Below are 26,389 nucleotides of genomic sequence, written 5' to 3' on the forward strand. Positions count from 1 at the left end.
ACCAACGCACCGAGACATGTAGTAGTGCGGTGTCTGCTAAGTGGGTTGTTAGTAGTATTTTTTTTCTGCTTTTGCCTGAAATCTAGTTGTTCGGTGTTACCTTGGACTCCCCCCAGCTTGTCCTATTCATGTGTGGAATCTCATTGTTGGTGTGGACATCATTCAAGCTGGTGTTCCAAAGCAACTGGAGGTTCCCACTTCATTAGAGCTGTGATTCGAACGGCTGGAGAGAACGCAAGCACTACGTCTGGCTCTGACAGCTAGTCGACGTGATCGCAGAGAAGATTTGGTGGAAAGGGCCGAAGACAGAACTAAATTTTAGGGGAGAAGAAGCCAGAAAGAATCTGCTTCAAGGATGGCACCTGTTACTCTTGCGCTCACATGGTCTTTGCTCTCAATATGGACAGTAACTTCTGCTGTGCAGTTTGAAGAAAAAGGTAAGTCTAGTCAAACACCTGCATAGAGAAATATTCAAATGCATAGTTTTATTATTACATGCATATAAACCAGTTTGGATTTGGGATATACATGTTGGCAAATTTTAGTAAAAGAAACCGTAAAATATAAAAATGCACTATTTTATATATAATATATTTATATTTTAAAATGTTATTTCAAAGTGTTTATATATATAAATATATATATATATATATATATATATATCAGAAAATAATATTTGGATAGTATTATTTGTTTTGTTTTAGTATTTTTTCTTTTGCAGCATTTAAGCATGTAGCATTGCCATTATTATATATGTAATAAAATAAACGAATATTTAAACATCCCTTTCTATTTTGTCCTAGAACTCAACGAGACCGTCATTTGCAACAATGATCAGATGCAAGTTATCATCCCTAGTGTGTTTTTTCTCAACAAAGAGCCGCCTGTTTACGTACGTTCATGCCATATTCCATTTATTTCACAAATAATTCAATCAATCGCAATAAATCATGCTTGAACTTCAATTAAACTTTCCACTGTCATTTCTTCTCAGGTTTGGGATTTGCAACTGAATGATCCTGACTGTCGAGGTGTTGAGGTTGAGAATGACTATGTCTTCAGCATCAAGACAAACCTCACAGACTGTGGCACTATTATGGTAATCCTCATTAGTGTTGTCAAGGCATTGTGTATAATCATAAAACCGCTCCAGACAATCCCCAGGACTGGGGAACGTCTTCAGCCAATTACAAATTGATGTCAGAACATTAAAGCCTCTTAAAAATGTTGTAAACACTTGTTGCATTAAGACAAACTACAAAATGGGCCTCTGTTGGGCTGTTGAACCCAAAAATACAAACAGTAAATTTCCTTATTTTACAATCCCTTCATAGGCTGAAAGGTGACCATGTGCTTTATTCATAGAATGGACCTTCTAAATAAATTCTAATAATCAAATGATATACGTCTCAAGCATGTTCATAATTATGTGCATTGTAATAAGTGACAACTGTGAAGGCTTGATTTCCTTTTTAGGAATAATTTAATTTATTTCATTATTTTTTCAATATGCAAATGCAAACTGTTGTTCGTTTCCCTCCAAATTGGCTGGCTAGTCCTTTCAGAGAGCTCGGAGGGGAGGGAAAACAGCCATGTGGCTCTAAATTATCCTGATTTATATGGAAATGATTACTGTGTTTTCAGCCGTGTTGAATAAGACGGCCATAATTTAGTGTCGTACTTTATAGTCGTCCTTTTATTCTGACCTATACAGCCAGCCTCAAACAGCGCTACAACAACCCCAGAGGACAAGCTTCACTCTGGCAAGGCATAAATCTGTACTTGAGACCACGAGTATCGTTGAGAACCTCTCTCAGGATTCACCAGACTTTTTCTTGTAAAGCCAGTAAAAGGTTAACGCGGCTTTGAGAGGGGACAAATTCCCTCCTTCTCCCCCTTTAGTAGTTTTACAGGCTTTTTTCAAACTTGCTGGTCAAAGAAGGGCGTTTTTGGATTAGAAAAATAAAATCATTGGTTGTTGAAATAAGCTGCTTTTGAGAATTTGATCTGGGGGCAGTTTTCTGCTCCCAGTTCATGCAGGATTGATTCAAACTAAAAGATGTGAAGAAAATAACACAAACATTTGATGATATATAGTGTCATGACGATGATTGATTTACTGAATCAGGAGGTGTGTTTGTAATGGTCAGGGAAATAAAAGGGCAATAAACTTCGTTTTACCGGATGTGGTAGGGGGCAGTTTGGCCCCTTCAATAACTGTTGTTTCCTTGTGTCGCCCTTTAACTTCTCCCATTTTATTGGCCTGTGAATGTCACTCAGACGTTGTTAAACTCGAGAGTTTTTTTGTAATTGTATCAAAAGAATGTCAATGTAAACTACAACGTTCCTTCTATTCAAATGAAGGAACATTCATTTTAATATTACTTAGCCTAGTATGTTTTACAGCCTAATTTGACAGCCGTATGAAGATTAGTTTGACGTCTGATGGTTATTTAGCCCATATGTATGAATACTTTGAATAAACTTGAAGTTTGAAGCTTATTTAGACTCTGAAAAGTTAATATATGCCTTGTGGTTGGATAGATAGATTTACTCCATCATTAAAAGTATTTTTTTCCCAGGCATCGGATGATACTCACATCATGTTCACCAACACGATCCGTAACAACGAAACGAATGTCATCACCAGAAGCTACATCAACATCACATTTGGGTGCCGATACCCCATAAACTACATGGTCCAGCAGCAAAACGGGGAAAATTTGATAAGAGTGGATGTCAGGTGAGCTTCTTCTTGTCATGACATCACCAGTTAATTAAGTCTGCAACTTTTATTTCGTAGCTCGGTCTGTCTGAGACCCCAGCACTCTATAAGTAGTAATGGCTTTAATTATCACTGTTTTTCCAAGCTTAAAAAAGGCTGAGCCCCTCACTAATTGTTTGTTTGTATATAAACACAATAAAGGAAGCTAATGGTAACAAAAGACTGCCTGGGGTCCAACTCAAGAGTTTCCTTCAATATTCATTAAGCGAACCTTTCAGCCTGTTCAATAAGCCTTTTAACATTCTCTGCCCCACAGAACAATCACTCTAAACACTGAGGATGGAAATTTCTCGGTCTCTATGCTGCTCTATAAAGATGAAGAGTTTCAGGATAAATGGACCACTGTTCCTTCCCTCACACTTGAGGACAGCATCTATGTCAAAGTTTACATGGTGTGTGTCAAGAAGAATAGGTGACATTACAAACTACAAGCCACTGATGGCTTTCATGATAGACGCCGTGCGTTTTCTTTATGCTGCAGTTGAGAACTATAGTTCTTTGTTTTCAGATGAACAGAGCTTTGCTTTCATTAGTAATTTTGTTTGGGATAAAATATCTATCTATCTATCTATCTGTCTATCTGTCTGTCTGTCTGTAGTTAAATCTATCTATCTATTTATCTGTCTGTCTGTCTATCGTTCTATCTATCATTCTTTATATCATTCTATTTATCATTCTATCTATTGTTCCATCTTAACTTCTATCTATCATTCTACCTATCATCAGATGTATATAGACAAAAAGTAATGTGGAAAATCACGCAAACTACTTTGAATCACAAATTAAACATGCCAAACAAAATCCCCTCATTAAAAACGCTATGATCCTATGAGCTGAGGACAGAATGTACCATTAATGTACCGTCTTTGTTCTAGTAAGATGCGGGCACATATTCTGTATATCTAGTTACAAGCAGACAATGGAGTTAAATGTGCTAATGAAGCTTTCTGGACTTTTTTCTTGCAGGTTCCAGCAAATCTGTTTCTGAGAGTGGAGAGATGTTGGGCCACACCAACCAAAGACCCTTACAGCAACATTCAATACAACTTTATCAGGGACAGGTCTGTGACATAATCAATTCAATCAACATTTTCTAACGCAGCCATTCATTTTTAATATGTTTGACATTAGCTTCTTTTTTTTTTTTACCAGGCATTTAACTTAAGTGATTTAAAAACAAATTTTGTTTAACAACTCCCTTCTATTGCCCTTATGTAAAATGCCCTCCTTCACAGCTTCATTACTCCTTTGCTCATGTTGTAAGTGCTTCATTCAATCATATAACCAGTGGTGTGAAAGGGTGTTGTTGAGACACGCGGCACGCCGTTGAAACCGTCGCTAAAGAGGTGGATGACTAAACAAAGTATGTTATTTCAGTCATGTGATGACAGTCTGTGGCCGTGTCCATTTCAGTTTAACAGCTGTGCTTATCCTTGACTACCCAGAGAGATTCTCCACCAGGGAAAAGCTATGAAGCATGTCATTTCTAGGAACAATAGAGAAAACAGGTTCAATTTAAATATCATTCCTTGAGTACAAATATCATACTGCCAACATTTCTCTCCACATCAGCTGTCCAGTGTTATGGAATGACCAGACATTAGCCGTGATGAAGAACGGTCAAGGACCGGAAGCTCTTTTTAGGATACAAATGTTCAAGTTTGTTGGCAGCTCCTACACAGATGTTTTCCTGCACTGCAATGTCCAGATCTGTCATAACACAGGGGGAGTGTGCCAGCCTGTGAGTCCTCACTGACACCTATTTACCATTCAGCCCGATTTAGAAAAACGTATTTTCTGCTCACCAAGGCAACACTCATTTGATTAAAAGTACAGTAAAAACTGTAATATTTTGAAATGTTATGTTACAATTTAAAATCACCATTTTCTATTGCAATATTTATTTTAAAATAATATATTCCTGTGATGCAAAGCTGAATTTTCACCATCATTACTCCAGTCTTCAGTGTCACATGGTCCTTCAGAAATCATTCTATTATGCTGAAAAATGTCTTCTTATTATTATCATCAATTTTGCAAACAGTTGTTATGCTTAATATTTTTGTGGAAACGGACACATTTTTTTAACAATGTAAAGATCTTTAACTGTCCCTTTTGATTAATTTAATGAATCCTTGCGAAATAGATTTAATAATGTTACTGACCTCAAAGTTTTGAACTGTAAACAACCTAATACTTATCCAAAGTTATTCAGTGGCATTATGATTATAAAATGCACAAAACCACCATTAAAGTACTATAAAGTACCATAAAAGAAGTCCATATGATTAGTGTACAAATACCAAGTCTTCTAAAGTCTGAAATCCTGCACTTTATATCATTTTTGGGCCTTGCCAATTCATGCTTTGCCATGCCACGTGACTGCCATGGATACCTGGCCGGCAACAAACGCTCACAAAATGGCCAATACTACAATTATATAGTGAGGCTATTATGTTTCCATAGCACATTAACAAAACGTTTAATAACACTAAAAACAATACAATTACTAAATATGAATAATATCACTAAAATGATATAGGCCTAAAAACAGTCTTTAGTTTACGAACAGCACAACTATTTCACATCTGTGAAAATCAAAAGCAGCTTCAAAAAGTCAAGTTAATGTAGGCCCACAAGAGAAATATTAAGCCAGTAAATTAAGATAGTCTTCGTTATACCGCTATATCCATCGTCGTCTATAGAGAACGCAGCGTTAATGCAGCGACAGATGCCGAAAGCTCAGTCCGTTTCTACTTTCACTTTCGGGGAATGAGCGCGTTTACATGCACGTTCTTAACGCGATTATGCTGAATAATAGTGCATCCAATCGCACAACAACTATCTGGCATGTCGTTACACCTCAAAACACCAACTTTTGTTTAAAACGGGCGACGTCCTGGCAAGATCCTTGATTAGTTTACTGGGTAGTTCTTGCCCGCCAGCCAGTACTTGTGACGTCATGTGCAAAGTATGAATTTGAACCGCCGACCTAAACATCTTTTATTTTCCACAAAAAACTAAACAAAACAAAAACATGCACATGGGTGAAACAAAATAATAATAGTTTTCTTGTTTTGGTAAGAATGTATTAGTTGAGAAACATTGTGTATATTTTAGTAACTTAAAACCCTTGGTTGGATTACAGAACTGCTCTGCTGAAGATGTATCAGTACGGGCACGCAGGGATGTTGCATCGTCTCACACGGTCTCATACGGACCAATCAGAAGGCTCAAAGCTAGCATGGACAATACAAGTCTGAGTAAGTCTTAAAACCACCATACTTATTTATGTGCTCAATCCTATTTTTAATGTCTATTTGAACATATCCTCTTCCAGGTTCAGATATGCCCTCTGTCGAAACCTTTGTGTTGGCTGGTCTGCTGTTCATCCTGATTGTTATCACAGGAGTTTTTGGGAAACTCTGGCTGCAGAGCAGAAACTCGTATCCGACCCGAGAGGCCCAACTCACCCTCTCCAACATCCACCATATCTCAGAGGTGGCCAGCTAACCTAGGATCTCATAAACGCACAGTGCTGTATGAAATGTGTTAAATTTCAAAGTGTTGTCTGCTAACCTGTAGTGCATTTTATCGTAGTTGTTCTTTTTGTCTTTTATTGTGAAATAAATGAACAAATAAATAAAATGCTTTTTCAATTTCTAACAGCTTACTTACTAAATATGTTGTTCAAAATGATGTACTGAATTGAGGTAATTGATGAAACTACAAATTGAGGCACTTTATGGTTTTGAAACATCAGTGAATGAGAACAAAGAATGATTCAAAGATGCTGAGCAAAAATGATGAAGAAAATTTAGTGAAAAGAAATTCTCTAGATCTTAGGCTGTGTCCGAAATAACATATTCTCTTGAGTAGGTACTTATTTTTAAATAAATAAAAAGTATGTGTTATATAGTATGAGTGTGTGTAGTATGAATATAATCTGGATGTACTACAGTGCATTCGCCATGCTGTCATTATCATGTGACCTACGCGCGTCAGTTACTTTCACAAATCCTCTCCTGTCCTGTGCCCTCATAGGACAGTAAAGTCATCGGGTTCATTTTGCCTACTTTTTTATGAGTACTTTGAATTCAGACATGCTTCTTCTGTTTGTCACATACTGTTTTTTATCTATATAGTATAGGAAAGAATGCTATTTCGGATGCATATTTAGTTATATAATGCAATAACAATTTTGTTTAATTTTAAGTTTGACTTAAGTGAAATACTTTTTTTAGGGTGACTACAACATGAAGTATTTTTTGACTATAGTTCTTGTTTAGAAACCAAAAGTTTAAAAGTTCATATATGATGCCATTTACATGGTAGCCCACTCCAAAATACTGAAAACTACAGGGGTGGATTTCCCAAAGCCCACTATGGTTGCAAGTTCTGTCGATCCCAATAGACTTCAATGGAAATTGCGATCATAGTTGGCCAACGATGCTTTTGGGAAACAAAACCCAGCATTGGTTCATCCTGATTTTTCCAAGTGCAACATTGACTGGTTAACATATTTTGTTGATCCTGTCCAAAAATGTAGTCCTCCTAACCCTATAACCAGTGTTGGGAAAGGTCACTTTCTACATGAACTAGTTCAAAGTTCAGTTCACAAATTTTAAAATGAATTAGTTCAGTTCATAGTTCATACTTTAAATTTTTGAACTAGTTCATAGTTATTTTTTCCATATGTTGTTGCAAGCTTTTATTTTTCAAAATGATTGCCACAGCCCATATAGAACCACAGACAGCAATTATTTTATCGGCAGGCAAAGTTTGAACAGAAATGTAAGATTGTTCCCATCCTCACTGACCTTGTCATAAAACTCATAAGACGCCTCCTTGATGCTTTTTGTTTAGATGACGCATGCGGCGGTGCGACACTGGTGGCTGGTGTTGCCAGATTGTTTTTTCCGCTACATATTAAGGCCTGTTTACTTTGTGTTTTAGGCGGGTTTTCGACTGGAAGGCTCTGTAGAAATCTGGCACCCTATTGAACGAGGTTAAACTGAGAGAGCGTGCCGTTCAGACACCAGAATGAATGGTGTTCACATAAACCTGAGTTCACAGTAACGTTCATCAGGCAGTTATACCGTTAGCATACGTTCAGTTCGCGTTCGTCCAAAATATGAACGAGTTCATGAACTATCGTTCAATGAAGGCTTTCAGGCACAACACTGCCTATACCTACCCCTAAACGTACCTATAATTTATCCCTAAAATCAGATTGAAATTAAACACTGATGTAGAAGCATAACCCTGATTGTAAGCCTAAATTTGACATAAACTGTAAATTTGTCCCTCAAATCTGACTGGTTGATTGGAATGTCGTTCCAGGATCAACAAAGATGTTGATCCAAGAACATGTTGCACTTGGTGAAATCACGTTCACCCCAGCGTGGTATTATCATGGTACTTTTTGTTAGTGTGTGTCTATTTAGTCTCCGCCCATCTAGGGCCTCACTTCACTTCAGTATATCAGTACAGTGAGACACAGATTTCAACAGAAAAACTAGACTGCAGTGAAAACATCGTCTCTGTTATTATACTCGATGAAATATTAATAATAATTAATTAAATACGTCACGGTCCACTTTCAAACTACAGAAGACTCGTCACAGATTGACGGTAAGACACTTTCATGTCTGTGTACTTTGACTAGTTTTCTCACCGGCTCCGGTCGTTGTTAAAATAGCTAAACATGTATATTTCCATCCAATTAACATGATATATGTTTGTCAGTTCACGACGTTTATTAATTACTTAACGTTATGTTAGTCGTTTATTATATTATCTTACAGTTCGCGGCTAACCAGCTAAGTTAATGCTAAAGTCTTTGTGTTTGTAAGTTTAACAAATGAAAACATTGACCTGTAAACATAAAGATGTATGAGGATGGTTGATTTGCGTTTAATCGTTGATTATTGATCTAGTTGATCATGGTAATGTCAGGTTCATGTTGTCAGTCGTTATACTCCAGTTTAGGAACAACAACAACAACAAAAGCTGCATCAGGTTTCATCAGGAGTTTGCCTGGATTGAGTTCAATGCATCTGTAAAACATCATTGGAAAACATTTCGTGTTTTCATATTTAGGATCATGTCTGTATAGGATAACTTAAGTCATGTCATATTCATTTGTGGTTACCATGGTTTAACTAGATATTAATTTTTGTTTTATTTGTAGAAAATTCATGGTTAATTTTCCTAAGGGTAGGAGGATTAAGAACCACAGGTTCTAGACCCTTCATGGTTTAAGAGATGATTAACTCTGCTGTCAGCTAGGCTATCACTTTTGGCAAATGTGTGGTTGTAATCAAAATAATTAATAAAAATAATGAGATTTAACTATTCAATGATCTGTTTTTCCATGTAATTTACAGCATAGCTCAATACACATCACATAAGCCTAGCCTACACCTCAAGCAGAAGCAGGATAGAATGGAATTAATAATATAATTCTAAATATTTTAAGTAATATTCAAATATTTCTAATTTTTAAATATATTCATTCTTTCTCCACTTTGGTTGTGATAAGGTTCTCTATCATTATCTTGTTTCGTGGAATTCACCCCATCCAAATTTTATATTAAGAATAACTTGTATTATTATTATGTAACAGTTATATTTCTGTCATATTTTCTTTTCATGCAGTAAGGGGATTAATTTAAGCGTCAGTCTTTATTGTTGGAAGACATTAACGTTTCTGTGTGTAGCTCATCATAAATTGTCACATTACTCTAATGTCATTCGAAAGTGTAGGCTATTATATGTCTATGTGCGCTTTACTTGACAATTACTTTTTTGTTTATTATTAGCTACATGCTTAAAATTAACCTAATTCCAATTCCAATTGGATTGAATTTATTTGTGAATTAATGGAATAGATACTATATCATCTGCTTTCTGTTACAGCACAAAATATAATGCAACCAAATGAGCCTGTTTCTGATATGCATCAATATACGTCTGTAGACTATCAGATTGAATTGTGATAGTTTTTTTTTAACATATGTCTACTAATAAACAAAAATGGCTAATAATTGTGAGTTGTGCAAGTTTCAACAGACTAATAAGTTCTTTCTAAAAAATGTAGCCTACATCTCTTTGAGCCCCACTAAGACTGAAATCCTCAAGTCATGTCATGTTTGGGATAATTTTGACATTCTGAAGGCATGCTGTCTGTTGTAAGTACCACTGCTTGTGCAACTATGTTATATTCCATATTAGCATTAGATACCAAACACCTAAGTGTTCAAAAAACATCCTCAGAAGTGTTTTGCTGTTTCAAAAGAAGGCATCAAAAGACATGTGGCAGGCTGACACGCCGGCATTGTACACAAATATTTCGCAATGTTTATGCCCAGCTGGAATTACGAGGACTATGTGGAAAGTCAGCTCGTTAATTCAAAGCTTACGCCACAGTATGACACCCCCAGACCCGACCCCCTCCCCCCACCCACACAAACTTACTCAAACTGACTCAGACAGTTTGCATGTAGGTCATGCTGGGAGAGTCTAGCTGCATATGTCCAGTCAAGCCCTGTCATGTTGGAAAGAGAGAACCTTCTTAAATGACATTGCAAGATCTTTATGGAAGTGTTTCTTTTGAGTGTAAGCCATGTCTGATTCCTGTAACATACTGTTCAGAAACAAGGGGTCGTGTTCCATCTCAGTCCTCGAAGAACCGTTGTGACTGTGCAACATTAGAAGAGTTGTGAAATGGCAATGCAATGGTTTAGTAATTTGGTAAACACACTGCGAGAGGTCAACTGATTCTGATTTACACTTATCCCTTTTAGCAGACGGTGGAACTTTCCACATGAATGGCATGCATAGATGTTAAGCCATGAGATGTTGTATACAAAGACACCCAACATGGGTATCCAAAATAAGATCAGGTCTAACGGTCTGTTTTCTTTTCTTCCACAGTGTTTGTCGTAGCCTCTCTGTGTCAAGCGACTCACTAATATTTTCAATGGAGGAGCTTCATATCCATTGCCTGAAATGTGTCAACCGCCGATGTATGATAAGACCGGAGGCCAGCATTTCCTGTGACCTCATGGGTTGCCCTCTTGTGTGTGGGGCGGTATTCCACTCATGCAAACTGAATGAACACCACTTACTGTGTCCGTACGAAAGAGTCCCGTGTTTGAACCGTGGATTCGGATGTCCATTTACCCTTGCCAGGATCAAAATGGCACAGCACCTTGAAACATGCCCAGCCAGTGTTGTGTGTTGCACCATGGAATGGAATCGATGGCCAGTGAGTTACACAGATCGCAAGTCCTACGAGAACTTGAGTAAGGAGGTTTTTGACGTGGAGCAGCTGGACATGGCTTTGGCCCTCCAGGATCAGCGAATGTTGCTGGAGTCACTTAAAATGGTGACCACTGTGACAAAAGCTCTGAAAGAGCAAAATCAGGACAATTCCAGTCCCCAGGAATTGGACCCAGAAAATGAGTTGATTGAAATGGACGAGGAACCATATGATGGACCTTACACAGCTTCAGTGGAAAACAGTAGAAGCTTTGCTGCCACTTTGGACATTCTCCGTAGTGCAAAGAATATTAACTCAATTGTGAACAATACCAATGGTGAGGAACAGAATGGAGCTTGCAACGGTGTCGGGAATGGCGATGGATACATTAGGAATGATGCAACGAAAGAAAGTGACACTGATTCAGATTCCGATCTGGGAGCGGTAGGTGGAGCTGACTGTCCTTTTCCAGTAGACCCAGAAGACGAAGGAGATGATTGGTTGGAGACCAGTGGTTGCGGTGAATCTTCCGAAGAAGAAGGTGAAGTGAATGGTGGGATAGAACTCAATGGACTTTATAATGAAGGGGATGGTGACAACCAGGTCAGACTTGAAAGGGTCAATGGTTCTTCAAACATTAGGCAGGTTTTACCTGATCATTCCATACCTGTTTTAGCACAAGATCCAGAAATGGCCCACTTGCCCCAACTACCTCTTCCTTTGCCCATCCCTCTACCTAACGTGATGCGCAACAATGTGCTGCACCATTTGCCTTTCAGAATTGAGGACCGATGGCTGGAGCGCAAGTTGGACAATCTCCAGGTACTCAGGGGCATGAACTTGTTTACAATCAACGGTCGAAGGACTTTGTTATCCGACCACTATTTATTCAAAGCCAAGATGGAGGACAAGGCGGTGGACACGTCAGACCTTGAGGTGGCGGATGATCCAATGGGTCTCCACGGCGTTGACCTCATCACTGCTGCCTTGCTCTTTTGTTTGGGAGACTCACCCGGAGGTAGGAGCATCTCGGACAGCCGCTTTGTAGACGGGTATCGCATTGACTTTGGCACACAGACCTTCTCCTTCCCTTCTGCAATACTGGCCACCAGCACCATGGTAGGTGACATCGCTTCAGCATCTGCCTGTGACCACGCCAGTCCACAACTCTCCAACCCCAGTCCATTCCACACCCTCAGGTTAGACCTTGTTCTGGAATGTGTGGCTCGCTATCAGACCAAACAGCGCTCAATGTTCACCTTTGTATGTGGACAGTTGTTTCGCAGGGATGAGTTTTCTTCCCATTTTAAGAACGTCCATGGGGACATCCATGCTGGACTTAATGGTTGGATGGAGCAAAGGTGCCCGTTGGCGTACTATGGATGCACCTACTCGCAAAGAAGGTTCTGCCCTTCGGTACAAGGTTTCAGAATAATCCATGATCGACACCTGGGCTCATTTGGAGTGCTACCTGGGTTATCAGCTTGTCCCAATGAGCCTCTATCCAGAACTGACACCTGCCAGTTTAAGTCCCACTGTGACCACCTTAGTGACCTGCCCTTTGAGTTACTGCAGCACATTGCGAGCTTCCTGGATGGCTTTAGCCTGTGCCAACTCTCCAGAGTGTCTTGCACTATGAGGGACGTGTGTGCCAGTCTTCTTCAATCCCGTGGCATGGTGGTCCTGCTCTGGGATAAGACAAAACGAGCTGATGGAACCTCATCCTGGCAGATTACAGACAAGGTAATCAAAGAGTATACACCTTGTCATTGTCTTAAAACACAAAGCATAAAAAGCTTTTCTTTTTTTCTTTTTTTACAATCTAAGTTGTTTTTTTGGTTTCAGGTGTGGCGTTTTAGTACAGCGTTTGACACTGTGAACGAGTGGAAGTTTGCTAACATTTCCAGCATGGCTGACCACCTCAAGACGTGCAAGTTTAACATGATAACAAGGAGGGAAGAAGCAATCCCACTCCCATGCATGAGTTTCACAAGAGAACTTACGAAAGAGGGACGCTCCCTACGTTCAGTGCTTAAACCAGTGATATAGACTGTAGTCAAATGCAGAAGAAGATTTAATTTTATAATACGACATGCCTTATGTGATTTGGTGAACCGCAACATAATCATTAAAACAAGCTTCAACTTAATAAACCACTTTTGAAAGTGATGAAACAATATCTACCTTTTGTATTGATAATGGTTGTGCTGTCTTGTGTTTTTGATACATTATATTCAGTCTTTTTTTTACAAATTCATTGTTTTTGTTGAGATATGTAGCTTCAAACATGAAACACTGAATTGTTAAATGGTGATGACCAAATGGAAAACCATTGTCTGTATTTTTATAAATCAAGAATACAGTATGCAAGTGTTTCTATAATGTAGATCCGTGATTCTCAACTGGTTTTATTTTGGACCCAAATTTACATTGTACGTGAAATGGTGACTGTATACAATATCGGGTATAACCCATATTTACTGTTGCCTTGTTCATGTTTTTACCTTACATAGTTTTTCTCCTTGAGGATTGATGTCAAGCAAACAGTCTTTTTTGGCATTTAATTTGACAGATGAATTTGCTCCACAATACAGTTTGATTGGATATAAAGCATAAGATATGAAAGCATTCCACCTTTTATAAGTCTATTTTTCCCCCTGCTGTCGCAAAACATCTGCAAACCACCAGTTGAGAACCACTGATTTAAATTTTAATCTCCTGATTTCTCTCTCATAGATTTAAAAGTCTATAAAGAGAGTCTTAGACATTTTTCCTTTGTATCAGTCTATCAGAACTAACACATTACAGTAATTTCTCTAAGAAGCATTTATTGAGTTTTTAGTTGTGTACAATATAAAGTACTTAACACTTCCAGTGGTCATCCTCTGTGTCTTTTAAAGTGTAAACAGAAACACATGTAAATGTGCTTGATCTATGTTGATGGCATGTGCTGATTGACAAATTACATTTTACAATCTTCCTGATTGTGAGTCGCTGCACAAAACTTGCAGGACAGGTACAAAACTGCAGTTGTAGCCTGTCAGGATACTTTGGTTGCATACGGTGCATGTGCAGATGTACTTTTTTTTGTCTCAGGGGTTTAACATAAAGCACATGCCATTATAGACAGTTTATCTGTGAGAAACTTGATTTGAGCTCGTGATTCTTCCACTTTTATTTGTTAAAGTCAAGCCAGAGTTTACTGTTCAGTTTTACTGTGTCTTTTCAGGTGTGCAGTTGCAATGTTTCAGTTCATTAACCTTGTTTTTAGGTTAAGCTGATATTTTTTTTAAGGAATTAGTTGTGTGATGTGTTTTACTCCATGTGGTTTTTACAAATATTAAGTATGACTTTCCTTATATTTGTGTTGAGTGATGAAAATAGAGCATAATTCTGAAACATTGGAGTTTCTGAATAATCTACTTCTAGCATCTTTGAAAACTGAAGAGTCATAAAATGCTTATTTTTAAAGACTTTATCAAAGTTGACATCAGTTGATGTGCACCATGTTTTTTTCTGGAATAATTTTTTCCCCAAAGGAACAAAATGGATTCACATATTGCGTAGACAGGTCAAAGCCATTTTTTGGTTTTGAAGAATTGTTTGAAATAATTTACATATATTTACTCTAGGTTTTCCAGCCATATATCATTGTATGAGGTGACTCGGGTATTTAAAGAAGAGTTGTGGAAAAGGTTCTATTGGTTTATTTACAATGTGGTTTCCATTGTATTTTTAATTTTGAAAGTTCGTGTACAGTCAATTCACTCTCATCTCCAAACCTTGACACTTTTGTAATTCAGTTTTCATTTTTGTGGTTTCACATGAACTCATGAATTAACACCCCTTTTTCTATTGTAAAAAAACTTTGTCCATCTTGGTTATTTAACATACAGTTGTTTCACATGTTTCATCATTTGTATTTTTTAATATTATTTAAGTTTACTTTAATATATATAAAGTTTGAAGAAATCCAGGTGTGTTGTTTTATTAAGCTTCAGATATACAGCCAACCAAGTGTCAAAGATTTCAAATAAAGTCGTTAGGCAAATCTGGCAGAGAAATCTATTTTCCCTTTTGACATCTGTCATATAATGGATGGATAATCCTTTGCTTCACTACTTGGCAGTTTTGTAACCATTTAAATATTAAAAGTAATCTAATAAGTAATGGATCCACATTTATCGATTACGTGCATGTTGTGGCTCTAATTTTGTAATAAAATCTCTCAAATGTGTGTGTGTGTGTGTGTGTGTGTGTGTGTGTGTGTGTGTAAACCACCTCTAGGTGGTGCTGCTGCAATTGAGAATAAAAACACGCAGTTCTTTTTCACGGCACATTTCCTGAGAGAAAGACATTCTCTGGAGAAACTCACAATTTGTAAACTTAATAGGCTACTATATGTTCATTAATGTTGCTTCAGATTAGATTATATATCACTATTCACGAGGCCATACCTCTATAAAATGCTTTGCTTCTCCTTTTCAGCCTCTTTTTCAGTTATTTCGTCTCTGCGCCGAAACATAACGTTAGCAAGTGAAAAAAAACATGATGAATGTCCTAAACGGATCCAGGTCTGAGGGGGCTCATCTGCTTCAGTAACCGAATGGAAATTGCTTTTACAGCAAAGATATCAGGAGGGTTTTTAAACCGGCAGGTAGTACAACCACAACCGTCACCATGTTTCTTTAGCTAAATAAAGAAGCATGTAACATTTTGGAAGCAGCAATGTTATGACAGTATTAATATATTCGACAAACTCCGTTTTTTTAGCCTTTGAAGCTGTTTAATCCTGAAAGAAGTTTTTTTTTGTTAGCAACATCTGCTGTGCATTATAATTTGCCTGTTATGTAATAGGCTACAGTAGTAGCATTGCAACTGCAGTCTAATCGAACAAACGGAGATTAAAATCATCCCGTTCATAACATCCCTAAATAATCATGTATTATTGATATTCAGTTGAGTTCGAGACTGTTTATCAGAAATCTTTTAATTAAATGAGGCCTAAATATGATTTAAATGATCAAAATTTGATTGAAAACACAGAAGGAATGTTCTGAGACAAATATATTTACAATGCAGATTTTCCAGTCAAATCCAATTTAGTTTAATGGTGACAGAAGATTTTCACAATCGCAATAGACCAATAGCAAACAAGTGCATTTCCAATATAATAGTAAATATCTGTTGCAACAACGAAACGCTCGAGATGCATAGAAATATAGCATCATATGTACCGGTAAGTAAACAAATGTATAACATTATATTTTTTCATTTTGTCATCATATTACAGAACAAAGATGGAAAACATCTATTACATATCCAATATCAATGGAATTGGAAGAGACACTCCACTTGGTGGTTCTTTTTCTAATTCTTGTTGCTTTTGCCCTAGATGGAAAAACAGTGCAATGTCAAACACAGCAAGAAAGAAATATCATTAAAAAAATGAATGCAAGCTAAAAATCTTTGAGAATCCTTCCACGGTACACACGGTACAAAGCAGACTTTGCATTGCTCAAAACTGATTGTCATGTTTGTGTACATTTTTATCAGTGGCGTTAAAGCATGGCGGCAGTCTCTGTGGGAGGAATGGCGTGGGGTCTGATCTGTACGGTCATCCTCTAACGAACAGCTCATGGATAAACAAATGCATCTGCACTGCGGTCGACTCCAGCTCTTATCATTTTGAGAAGCAGAAGACAGCGATGATGAAAGTCATGTCACACAGTCATCTTGGTGTGGGGTGTGAGATGAAATCGTATAAAAAGAACTCAAACTTCAGATCCCAGGCCTCCACTATTTCATCTGATTGAAGGCCAAGTGTAGTCAAGAAAAACATCCTCAGACCTAAAGGAAAGAGGGTAGATACTAGATTAAATCTTAAATTTGAACACTGTTTAAAAACAAAACAAAAAAAGTATTTTGACATCATGAAATCGCATTCTCTCTGAATATGTACTTCTTTTGAGTAATTACTTTGCAACCATTAAAAGTATGTTTTACTCTGAAAAATATTTGGTGTTGAAACAATTCCTTTAGAAATTGCAAGTAAACTTCACATTGAATTACACTGACTTAAATGTGAAATTGAATTAAATGTAAAATAGTAAAAAAAGGTTAAAAAAATGAAATAGTATTTCCTTGTAAAATTTATTTACAATTTTTTTTCGGGTGTATATATCCTACTATAAAATGAATGTGTTTAATGCAATCCAGATGCACTATATACTTAATGTTGTAATTTGCTGGGGCCAAAATCGCATACTTTAGGCCTATAGTTAGACGTGCCAATATAAGGTAATACGATAGATCCCATTTTTACATTTTAATCCGGACTTCAACATGCCCTAGATATTCGTCAGCAACATGTTGCACAGATAGACGATGAAGAGGAAGGTAAAGTTTCAAAACGGAGAGTTTATAATAATTCCTGTAGCTAAGAATAGGGCTCCAAGGGAACTCAATGATTTTAGGCCGACAGCTCTTCAATAGTTATGAAGTGTTTTAAAAAAGTAGTGAAGGGAGAAATTTTACAGCAGTCTAAAGATAGTCTAAGCTAACCTCACTTTAAATTGTTTCTTCAGACACTTGGAAAAGCCAAACACCCATGCTAGATTACTATTTATAGATTTTTCTTTGGCATTTAATACATTTGTTGGCAGAGAAGCGTATTTCTCTTTTTAACTCAGATCTCAATATTGTAGGGGGGGATTTTGAATTTTTTATTAGAACGTCTTCAGTGTGTCAGAGTCAATTGTGTCGAGGCAATCTCGCATTATGTTATGCTGAGGAGCTGAGACTGAACTCCCGGCTGTCCCAGCGGTACAGCAATTGTGGCTGGGTACGTAACGTCTCCATTCCCTCCTCAGGGAACGAGGGTTACATACGTAACCGAGACGTTTCCTTTCGTTCATTCACTCCAATTTAATCACGCCACAGCGGCTGTCTTCCAGTGCCCTGCTCAATATTGAGCTCCCTGTGGTAAGACTAGCACGGACGAAGGGCTATGCTTAACCCAGGAACACCAAGGTACACTGGGTAGCATATCCCAGGAGGAACGTGTAGCACAATTCCTACCCGTATAGAGGACTTAAAATACACATATGACCCGTATACGGGATGAATATGGAAGACTCAGAGGTATCCAGCCCAACGGGGGAACCATGCACATTGAGGCACCTAGTCAATCATGAGGGCTGACCGACCGGGCATGCACTCTGGTGACGGCATCATCAGTGTAGGAGGATCTCAGGGTTTTGGGAAGAAGAACTCATCTGAGTGAAATAGCGCACAAATCCAGTCCTTGGAGTGGAATTGCGCAGCAAGCGATGACACAGAGTGATCCTTTTACCGCCCACTGGGGGCGAGTACATGATAGGACACTGGCTTCACTCAGAGATTGTAGAATCTCACAAATGTGTTGGGTGTCGCCAAGCCTGCAGCTCTGCAGATGTCTGTCAGCGAGGTGCCATGCGCTAGAGCCCAAGAGGAAGCCACACCTCGAGTGGAGTGTGCCTTCACACCAAGGGGGTATGGTCGACACTGCATCTGTAAAGCCAAGACAATGGCTATCTATCCAGTGAGACAACATTTGCTTGTAGAAGCCTTTCCCTTCAGCCTCCCACCATAACAGACAAAGAGCTGGTCTGAGGTCCTGAAACACTGTGTTCTGTCTACGTAATGCACGGCGCGTACTGGACAGAGCAGTGCCAAGGCTTGGTCTGCCTCCTCCGAGAGCAGCGCTTGCAGGTTCACTACCTGAACTCTGAACGGAGCAGTGGGAACCATGGGCACGTATCCAGGCCGGGGTCTCAGGATCACAAGAGGGTTAGCCGGCCCGAATTTCAGGCACGCTTCGTCAACTGAAAATGCCTGCAGGTCCCCTACCCTCTTGATGGAGGCCAAAGTGTTCAGGAGCGCTGTCTTCATGGACAGGAACTTAAGCTCCACTGACCGCAATGGCTCAAAGGGAGCTCTCTGCAGGCCAGATAACACCACTCTGAGGTCCCAAGAGGGTACAAGAGGAGAGAGAAGAGGATTTAGTCTCCTCGCTCCTCTAAGGAACCTGATGACCAGCTCATGCTTTCCCAAAGACTTACCTTCAACTGCATCGTGATGTGCGGTGATAGTGGCAACATACACTTTGAGGGTGGAGGGAGACAGCCTTGGCTCTAACACATCTTGCAGGAAGGAAAGCACGACACTAATCGGGCATTTTCTGGGGTCTTCTTGGCGAGAAGAGCACCAGGTGACGAAGAGGTTCCACTTCATAGTATAGGCGTGTCTCGTGGACATGGCTCAAGCTGAAGTGATAATAGTAGCCACCACCGGAGGTGGTAGGGTACTCAAACCTGCAGCGTCTTGTCCAGGAGCCATACATGCAGGTTTCATAGATCAGGACGTGGGTGCCGGAGGGTGTCCAGTCTCTGAGAAAGGAGTTCCTTCCTCACAGGAATTGGCCAGGGAGGGACTGTCGCGAGGAGCACCAGTTCGGAGAACCATGTCCGGTTGGGCCAACGAGGCGCAACCAAAAGGATCTGCTCCTCGTCCTCACTGATCTTTCACAGGACTTGTGCAAGAAGGCTCACTAGGGGAAACGCATACTTGCGGAGGTCCCGCAGCCAGCTGTGCGCCAGTGCATCCGTGCAGAGCGTGCCCTCGTTCAGGGAATAAAACAAGCTACATTAGGAAGAGTCATGGGAGGCAAATAGATCTACCTGTGCGTCTACCTCTAAGGGCACTCCGGCCCGTAGAAAGGTTCGTCCACGGGGTGAAGGTCTGACGGCAGGCCGGAGTAACTGGTACTTGGAGCATGCCTGGTTGCCATGCCCACCTCGGGACTCGATCGCGAAGCCAGTGCTGAAGGCGCTGCGGACGCCATATGCCCCAGGAGCCTCTAAAATAATTTCAGTGGAACCGCACTCTTGCCCTCGAATTGTCTCAGGCAAGTCAGCAGTGACTTCGCTCGTAAGATGTGCGCACATGACGGCCGAGTCCATACCGAGAAAAGAGATCCTCTGCACTGGGGACTTTGCTCTTTTCCCAGTTGACCCGAAGGCCCAGACGGGCGAGGTGCCAGGGCACTAGGTCCCTGTGTTTGCAAACCTGGTCTCGAGAGTGAGCTAGAATCAGCCAGTCGTCGAGATTGTTCAGGATGCGAACCCCGTGTTGCCGGAGTGGCACAAGGGCTGCCTCGACGACTTTCGTGAAGACACGAGGGAACAGGGCTAACCCGAATGGGAAAAACATGTACTGATATGCCTTAGGGCAGGGCGATATGGCCTAAAAAAAAAATCCCCGATTTTTTCACAAAAAATCCGACTTACGATTTAAATCGATTTTTTTCTCTCCCTACTTAAAATCAATCTGCAGATGACAAAGAAAAATTGTTCAAAACAAGTTTTAACTTTATTTTGTTTTAATATTCCCTTCTGGGATTTGATCTCGATTAAAGTGCAATCAGAAACAACAAGCCAAAAAGACAAGAGGACAGGCCCTGTCTTTGAAAACGATGAAAATGTAACATAAAATAAAATGGGTGGATTGGGATTGGGGGGATGTGTAAAAAAAACAAAAAACTATCATCAAATTATTTGGTAACTAAACATAATTTTATTAAGTTTACTGGTATGCTACTGTTTTTATTATTGCTTAACACAAATTTCACAATTTCAACTTCAATTTGATTCTGATCTTGATTCAATATAAATTCCTTTGAATAAATAGGTACAGTAGATACGTTAAAGTGTTAATTGTTCTCAATTTAAAAAAAAAAATCACCTAATGGTTTAAACATACAGAGAGACCTGTCAGTTGGTATTATTAAAGGCTAAAACTAACTCAAATTAAATATAATGCATTTTTTTTATAATAACAACCTTATACTATTTTAATAATATAGGTAAAAATATTATAAATGTGTAGTATAGTTATCATATTTAGCAAAATACTCCTCTCTATAGCAATTATTTTAAGTCCAACTAACATGCGTGCTATGGGTCATTAAAAGCCATCCTGAGGTAAATGTAACGTTATGTGACATTTTGTTCTCCAGCTGTTTTATGGACATCTTTCCGCGGTTGAAAAACAGTGATCGATCGATTTAATTACATTTCGGTAAGTTAGTAACTTTATCAAAGAGTAACAGATGATCGATTCACGTGCCGCTTGAACTGAGATCTGTCAGCGTTCTTTCACGTCACATTTACAAGCGCCAAAACGGTGTTTATTGTTTGAATTTTGTAGTAAAATTGACAGAATCTGAGAGCTGAGAATCTGTTTTATATCGATAGTAACCTGCTCTGTCTTGTCTGTTGGTGTCAGTGTCCTCTTTGCTTGCCCTTTTTTTCTCTGCGTGAGAAAATGGATGTGTGGCGTGAAAGCGTCTAAAAAGTGCGTCTCTCACAGTGAACACGTGAGAGTTGGCAGCCCTGCAGATTCAGCTTGTAGCCTAAATGTTTTCGGCGGGTGTGCTTCTGCTGCCGCGATCTTGCTCATTTGCCATGTTGTTTGTGTATCTCTATCATGGCAAGCGCTGAGATCGGTCGGAACTACGGGAGCCCAGATGTGAGCGTCGGCGGTTGTTAAAGAGAAAACCGATTTTCATAAAAACAAATCGGCGCAAACTACACATTCGAGTTAATCGATAAAATCGATTTATCGCCCAGCCCTAATATGCCTGACCAAAAGAAAACTGTAGAAATGGTCTGTGTCGAGGAAGAATGGAGACATGAAAGAAGGCGTCCTTCTTGGCTATCGCTGCAAACCAATCCAACGGACGAACGCATGCGTTTCGCTGTCAACATCTTGAACGGAAGCCTGTGAAGGGATCGGTTCAAGACGCGCAGGTCCAGGATTGGCCATAACCCACCAGTTTTCTTGGGTACAATTAAGTAGGGGCTGTAGAAGCCGGACCTCATTTCGGCTGGAGGGACAGTCTCGATCACACCCTTCCCAGTAGGGTGGCGACCTCCAAACGCATGACAGGGGCATTGCCACCGACCATTGTGTAGTGGACTCCCCGGAAGCGGGGAGGAGACCGTATAAACCGAATTGCATAGCCAAGCCTGATGGTTCTCGCGATCCAGCGGGACAGGTTGGGAATCTCTAACCAAGCTCCCAAGAACTGAACCAGCGGGGTCATGCGAACCACAGACGTACCCTCAAAGGGGCAGCGGGCGGAATGACCGGCCCAGACGTGGGAGGCGTAGCACGGTCATTTGCCGCATCCTAACAGAGGAGGCCAGGGAAGGACCAGCGTTCCACGGGGGCCTGCTCTGCCAAGGGTCTGGCGACAGAGGGGGACGAGAGTGGCGAGACGGAGCGTAGCACACTGCCATCCGCGTCCTCTCGGGGCTCAGAGATGGGGGTGGCAGTTCTTTCTTTAACCACATTAGGGTGCTGCCCACCGTGAGGCGGGGAGTGGAGAACAAAAGATTCTCCCCTGGCCCTCCGCCGGGGGAAGGAGTGGTCCTGCTACCACCTCCTGTAAACAAATGAGTGCCATCTCTGAGCAGCCCATCTCAGGAGCGCCGTTTCACCTGGTGTTTGGCAGGCTGTGGGGCAGGAGCGGGCTGGGGCGCCTTCCTGTGGCCACCTCCACGGCGCAGCCCGGTTGAAGGCTGCTGCTGGGGCCGGGCGGGAGTCGTGGCATGCAAATTACGCAGACCCAGGGCTTTTTCATGCTTTTGGCTCGTTTTCTAAAACTCGAAGGTGATAGGCTTCTAAACAAAACCCCCATTTGGCATTCACTGACGTAACTTGCATTGACTGAACGAAAGGGAACTCTAAGTTGGGTGGCCGAGAGAACTCAACGCGCTGCAAACTGAAGAAAACACATGCAAATAGAAAAAACACCCGCAAATTAATACATGTTTTTAATAAATGTGTGCTCCAAATAATCACAACAGGACCAAATACAGGAACGCACTCTAAAAGTTCACAACACAACCAAATACGGAAACGCACTGCAAAAGTTCACAACACAACTCCACAGGGAGTAGGGCATAGGGATGCTCACAAGTTATAAGCATGTCCCAGCTGGGTTCGTCACTTATTATTGGGGTCCGCTGGAAATATTTCCATTGTGGTCTGTGCTATTTCCAGCGCGTTGCTGACTTTCTGTATTTGGTTGTGTTGTGGTGCAGGTGTTTTTCTATTTGCATGTGTTTTCTTCAGTTGCCGCGTGTTGAGCTCTCTCGGCCACCGTATAAGTAGCCATGTAAAGGTAGCAGAAGAACATTGCTATTGATCAGACTGGTCCTTCTAACATTTTTCAAGAAGGCCCAGGTTATTCTTTGTACTGTTAACCATCCATGGAACTGAGTTCCATGCGTTGCAATCAGGACGTCGTTTTAGAGTATGGTATTTTAATGTGTGTTTTGGGGCAATTTTTTTTTTTATAATGTATGATTTTATGGTTATAATAGTCTATTTGATATGTACATTGACATGGTTAGTGGAGCTCAGGCACCTTGCTGCAAATATAGTTTACCTAAATCGGACTAATCCACAACAGGCTCAGAATTAAAGCAACTTTCACAGATGCTGACGCAAACGAGACTGGACACCAAAAAGGAAAAGGATGAGCTTAAGTAGTAACACAAACAGGGTAAATTAACGATACACAACTGTAAACAACGAAACTAATCATGTTAGTAACCATAGAGACAAAGAAGTGGTGGAAATTCAAACAAAGGAACATGTGACGAAAATGAACTAAAAGTCCATGAAAACGAAACTAAGAACAAACTAACTCAATATTTGTAACAGATTATGACTGAAAATGTTTGGATTTACAATATATCTCCGTTTGTTAACATTAGTTTATGCATTAATGAAAAACACTTCTAAAGTCTAGAACTAACGTTAACAAAGAATAATGACTTTTGTAAAGAAAAATTTGATTTATCTCATAAATGAGACCTTATTGTAAAAAGTTACCTATTTTTCTTTATAATTATTTTGCACATAAATCAGTTTGAAACATGTTTATTTATATATTTTTTGTATTGTTTTATTGTATTTAAATGTTTAGTTTTTTTAAGAAAAAGCTATTAAACCTGTTGTAGTTTTACAAGACTTTTTTGTACAACTTATTTAAATATCGTGATAATACCGAATACAGTGTTAAAAGCTTCAGCAATTGTCGTAATTATTTTTTTTTACCATCACTTACAGTAGGTACTAAATTTGGTTTTAAACTTTGTGACTGTTAAAAAGTATGTTCTATATAGCATGAGTGTGTGTAGTATGAATGAAATAAGAATGCACTACATCCGCCATGTTATCAATATCATGTGACCTACATCATCAGTTGCATCGCTTCACTTCCATTCATAAATCCTCTCCCGTGGCCTCATGGGAAAGTAAAGTGTCCATCAAATTTTTCCCTGTCCCAAATGGCACCCTAAGCACTCGCGGTCTTCCTACGAGTCCGCACTTTCATGACGGGAAGAAGTCTGCGGCGGAGCTCGCATCAGTGCGGGCTCGGCAAAAGTTTGCATCGAGGGCGCATATCGACTGCAAAGGGGGGCGCTCGCGAGCACCCTCCTGAAACCTAAAATGACAAATGGGACACCCTATGGTCTCATGGACTTAACGGACACACGCACGCGGCAGCCATTGTAAGTCCACAAGACCGAAAGTGCATATGAAGTGTGCCATTTGGGACAGGGCCTTTATACTTCAGAACCTTGCCGGAAGTAGTAAGTCATCCGGGTACTTTTCAGGGTACTTTTCGGTTACTTGTTGTCATGTGATCTATCAGTGTCAGTTATTCACAAATCTTCTCCCGTGGCCTCATGTGATTGTAAAGTGTCAATTGGATGTACACTTCAGAATCTAATCGGAAATATGTAGTGCTTTTTGTCTACCTTTTTATGAATACTGTGAATTTGGACACACTACTCTTTTCACGTTTTTTGTGAAATATATAATAGGGAAGTATGTTATTTCGGATGCAGCCATAATAGGCAATATTGGCCTAGTTTCACAGACAGGGTTTAGATTAAGCCAGGATTAAGCTTTAGTTTAATTAGGACATATGAGATCTTGAGATCAAACAATAGCAGTGACATATTTTATAGATATTTCAGTGCAAGTTGCTTTCAGTGAAGACATTTTATTCTGAGACTATGCTTAAAGGGTTAGTTAACCCAAAAATGAAAATTTACTCACCCTCAAATTTATTCAACCTCTCCTTGGTGTATATGACTTTCTTCTTTCAGACGATTACAATCAGATATATATTTAAAAATATCCTGGAGTGAATGGAGGGTGAGATTTTGAAGCCCCAAAAAATGCTACCATTCATCATAAAAGTAATCCATACGGATCCAGGGGGTTAATAAAGGCCTTCTGAAGTAAAGCAATGCATTTGTGTAAGAAAATAAAATCCATATTTAAAATGTTATTATGATAACTAGCTTCCGTTCCGACACGATGTATGACGTAGGATGTATGTAGTAGCTTGGACATATCTCGCAGTTCAAACAAACAGGGCTGTGCAACAAACTCAAGCTCCTCTTCTCTTATATCAAAATTCTCTGACATTTCTCTTTAAAATTTCTAATTTTAGACTTATAATTCGTGACCGGTGTTTTGTTTTGCTCTATCCTCTGCGCTTCCGTGTTCGTCATGTGTCAGGTCGAGGTTTACTCTTTCGCGGTAAAACACTGCGTATACGGCCGTCTGCCGGGAGCTATAGTTATTATAGCTAAAAAAAAGTTTAAAATATGGATATTTTTCTTACAAAAACCTATTGCTTTGCTTCAGAAGGCCTTTATTAACCCCCTGGTGTCACAGTTATTGTCTGCACTACACTGTCATTGTCTGCACTACACTTCCCAGCATCCCTCTTGCCTTCTCACCTGCACTCACTCCCTCATTTACCCGAACCTGCCTGTCATTATCATCATCCGTGTCACCTGTGCTCACCTCATTATTGTTCTTTTGTGTCTGTTTTTAGTTCCCTTCTTTTCAGTTAGTCCTTGTCGGTTCTACGTGGTATTTGGTGTGTGTATCCTCTGTCCAGCTGCCTGTGTACATAAGTTTATATTTTTAGTAAAAGTTCTTGTTTTGGAATTCTGGACTCTTTGTCTTCCTCTACAAACACCATTCCCGTGACACCTGGAGACGTATGGATTATTTTTTATGATGGATGGATGTACTTTGTGGGGCTTTAAAATCTCACCCCCCATTCACTACCATTATAAAGCTTGGAAGAGCCAGGATATTTTTAAATATAACTCTGATTGTATTCGTCTGAAACAAGATCGTCATATACACCTCGGATGGCTTAAGGGTGAGTAAATAATGGTATAATTGTCCTTTTT

General features: G+C 39.7%; 3 protein-coding genes and 1 long non-coding RNA gene across 5 annotated transcripts in view; 3 read left to right on the forward strand and 1 right to left on the reverse strand.

Annotated features, from left to right (window-relative positions):
- Positions 1–210: 210 nt before the first annotated feature.
- LOC143746761 (pancreatic secretory granule membrane major glycoprotein GP2) lies at positions 211–6,391 on the forward strand. The gene is made up of 9 exons (XM_077238811.1): positions 211–437; positions 804–892; positions 995–1,099; positions 2,583–2,743; positions 3,042–3,177; positions 3,752–3,846; positions 4,358–4,526; positions 5,934–6,048; positions 6,126–6,391. Exons 1-9 carry the CDS (start codon positions 356–358, stop codon positions 6,296–6,298), a joined length of 1,125 nt encoding a protein of 374 aa, XP_077094926.1. The 5' UTR covers positions 211–355; the 3' UTR covers positions 6,299–6,391.
- A 1,800-nt stretch (positions 6,392–8,191) lies between these two features.
- fbxo30a (F-box protein 30a) lies at positions 8,192–15,027 on the forward strand. Its single transcript, XM_077238812.1, has 3 exons — positions 8,192–8,419; positions 10,724–12,794; positions 12,897–15,027. The coding sequence occupies exons 2-3, from the start codon at positions 10,770–10,772 to the stop codon at positions 13,098–13,100; spliced, it is 2,229 nt and encodes a 742-aa protein (XP_077094927.1). The 5' UTR covers positions 8,192–8,419; positions 10,724–10,769; the 3' UTR covers positions 13,101–15,027.
- A 349-nt stretch (positions 15,028–15,376) lies between these two features.
- Positions 15,377–17,068, forward strand: LOC143746765 (uncharacterized). The gene is made up of 3 exons (XR_013206613.1): positions 15,377–15,431; positions 15,540–15,708; positions 16,608–17,068. It is a non-coding gene; the product is annotated as an uncharacterized LOC143746765 (long non-coding RNA).
- Positions 16,141–26,389, reverse strand: part of LOC143746763 (utrophin-like) — a 100,654-nt gene continuing 90,405 nt past the window's right edge. For both annotated transcript variants that reach the window (XM_077238813.1, XM_077238817.1), the window contains one exon: positions 16,141–16,901. In XM_077238813.1, the coding sequence (XP_077094928.1) occupies positions 16,896–16,901 (6 nt within the window). In that variant the 3' untranslated portion in view covers positions 16,141–16,895. The remainder of the gene's footprint in view (positions 16,902–26,389) is intronic.

This window comes from Siphateles boraxobius, unplaced genomic scaffold (assembly GCF_051911475.1).
Source record: "Siphateles boraxobius isolate OS27281-9 unplaced genomic scaffold, OSU_SipBor_1 22, whole genome shotgun sequence".
NCBI lineage: Eukaryota > Metazoa > Chordata > Actinopteri > Cypriniformes > Leuciscidae > Siphateles > Siphateles boraxobius.

Bases quoted from the DNA above. Each gene is read 5' to 3' on its own strand.
- LOC143746761 (XM_077238811.1), top strand. From the start codon at position 356: ATGGCACCTGTTACTCTTGCGCTCACATGGTCTTTGCTCTCAATATGG. The intron at 1,100-2,582 runs GTAATCCTCATT...TTTTTTTCCCAG, and splicing joins CAGACTGTGGCACTATTATG to GCATCGGATGATACTCACAT. The intron at 6,049-6,125 runs GTAAGTCTTAAA...ATCCTCTTCCAG, and splicing joins CATGGACAATACAAGTCTGA to GTTCAGATATGCCCTCTGTC.
- fbxo30a (XM_077238812.1), top strand. From the start codon at position 10,770: ATGGAGGAGCTTCATATCCATTGCCTGAAATGTGTCAACCGCCGATGT. The intron at 12,795-12,896 runs GTAATCAAAGAG...TTTTGGTTTCAG, and splicing joins CCTGGCAGATTACAGACAAG to GTGTGGCGTTTTAGTACAGC.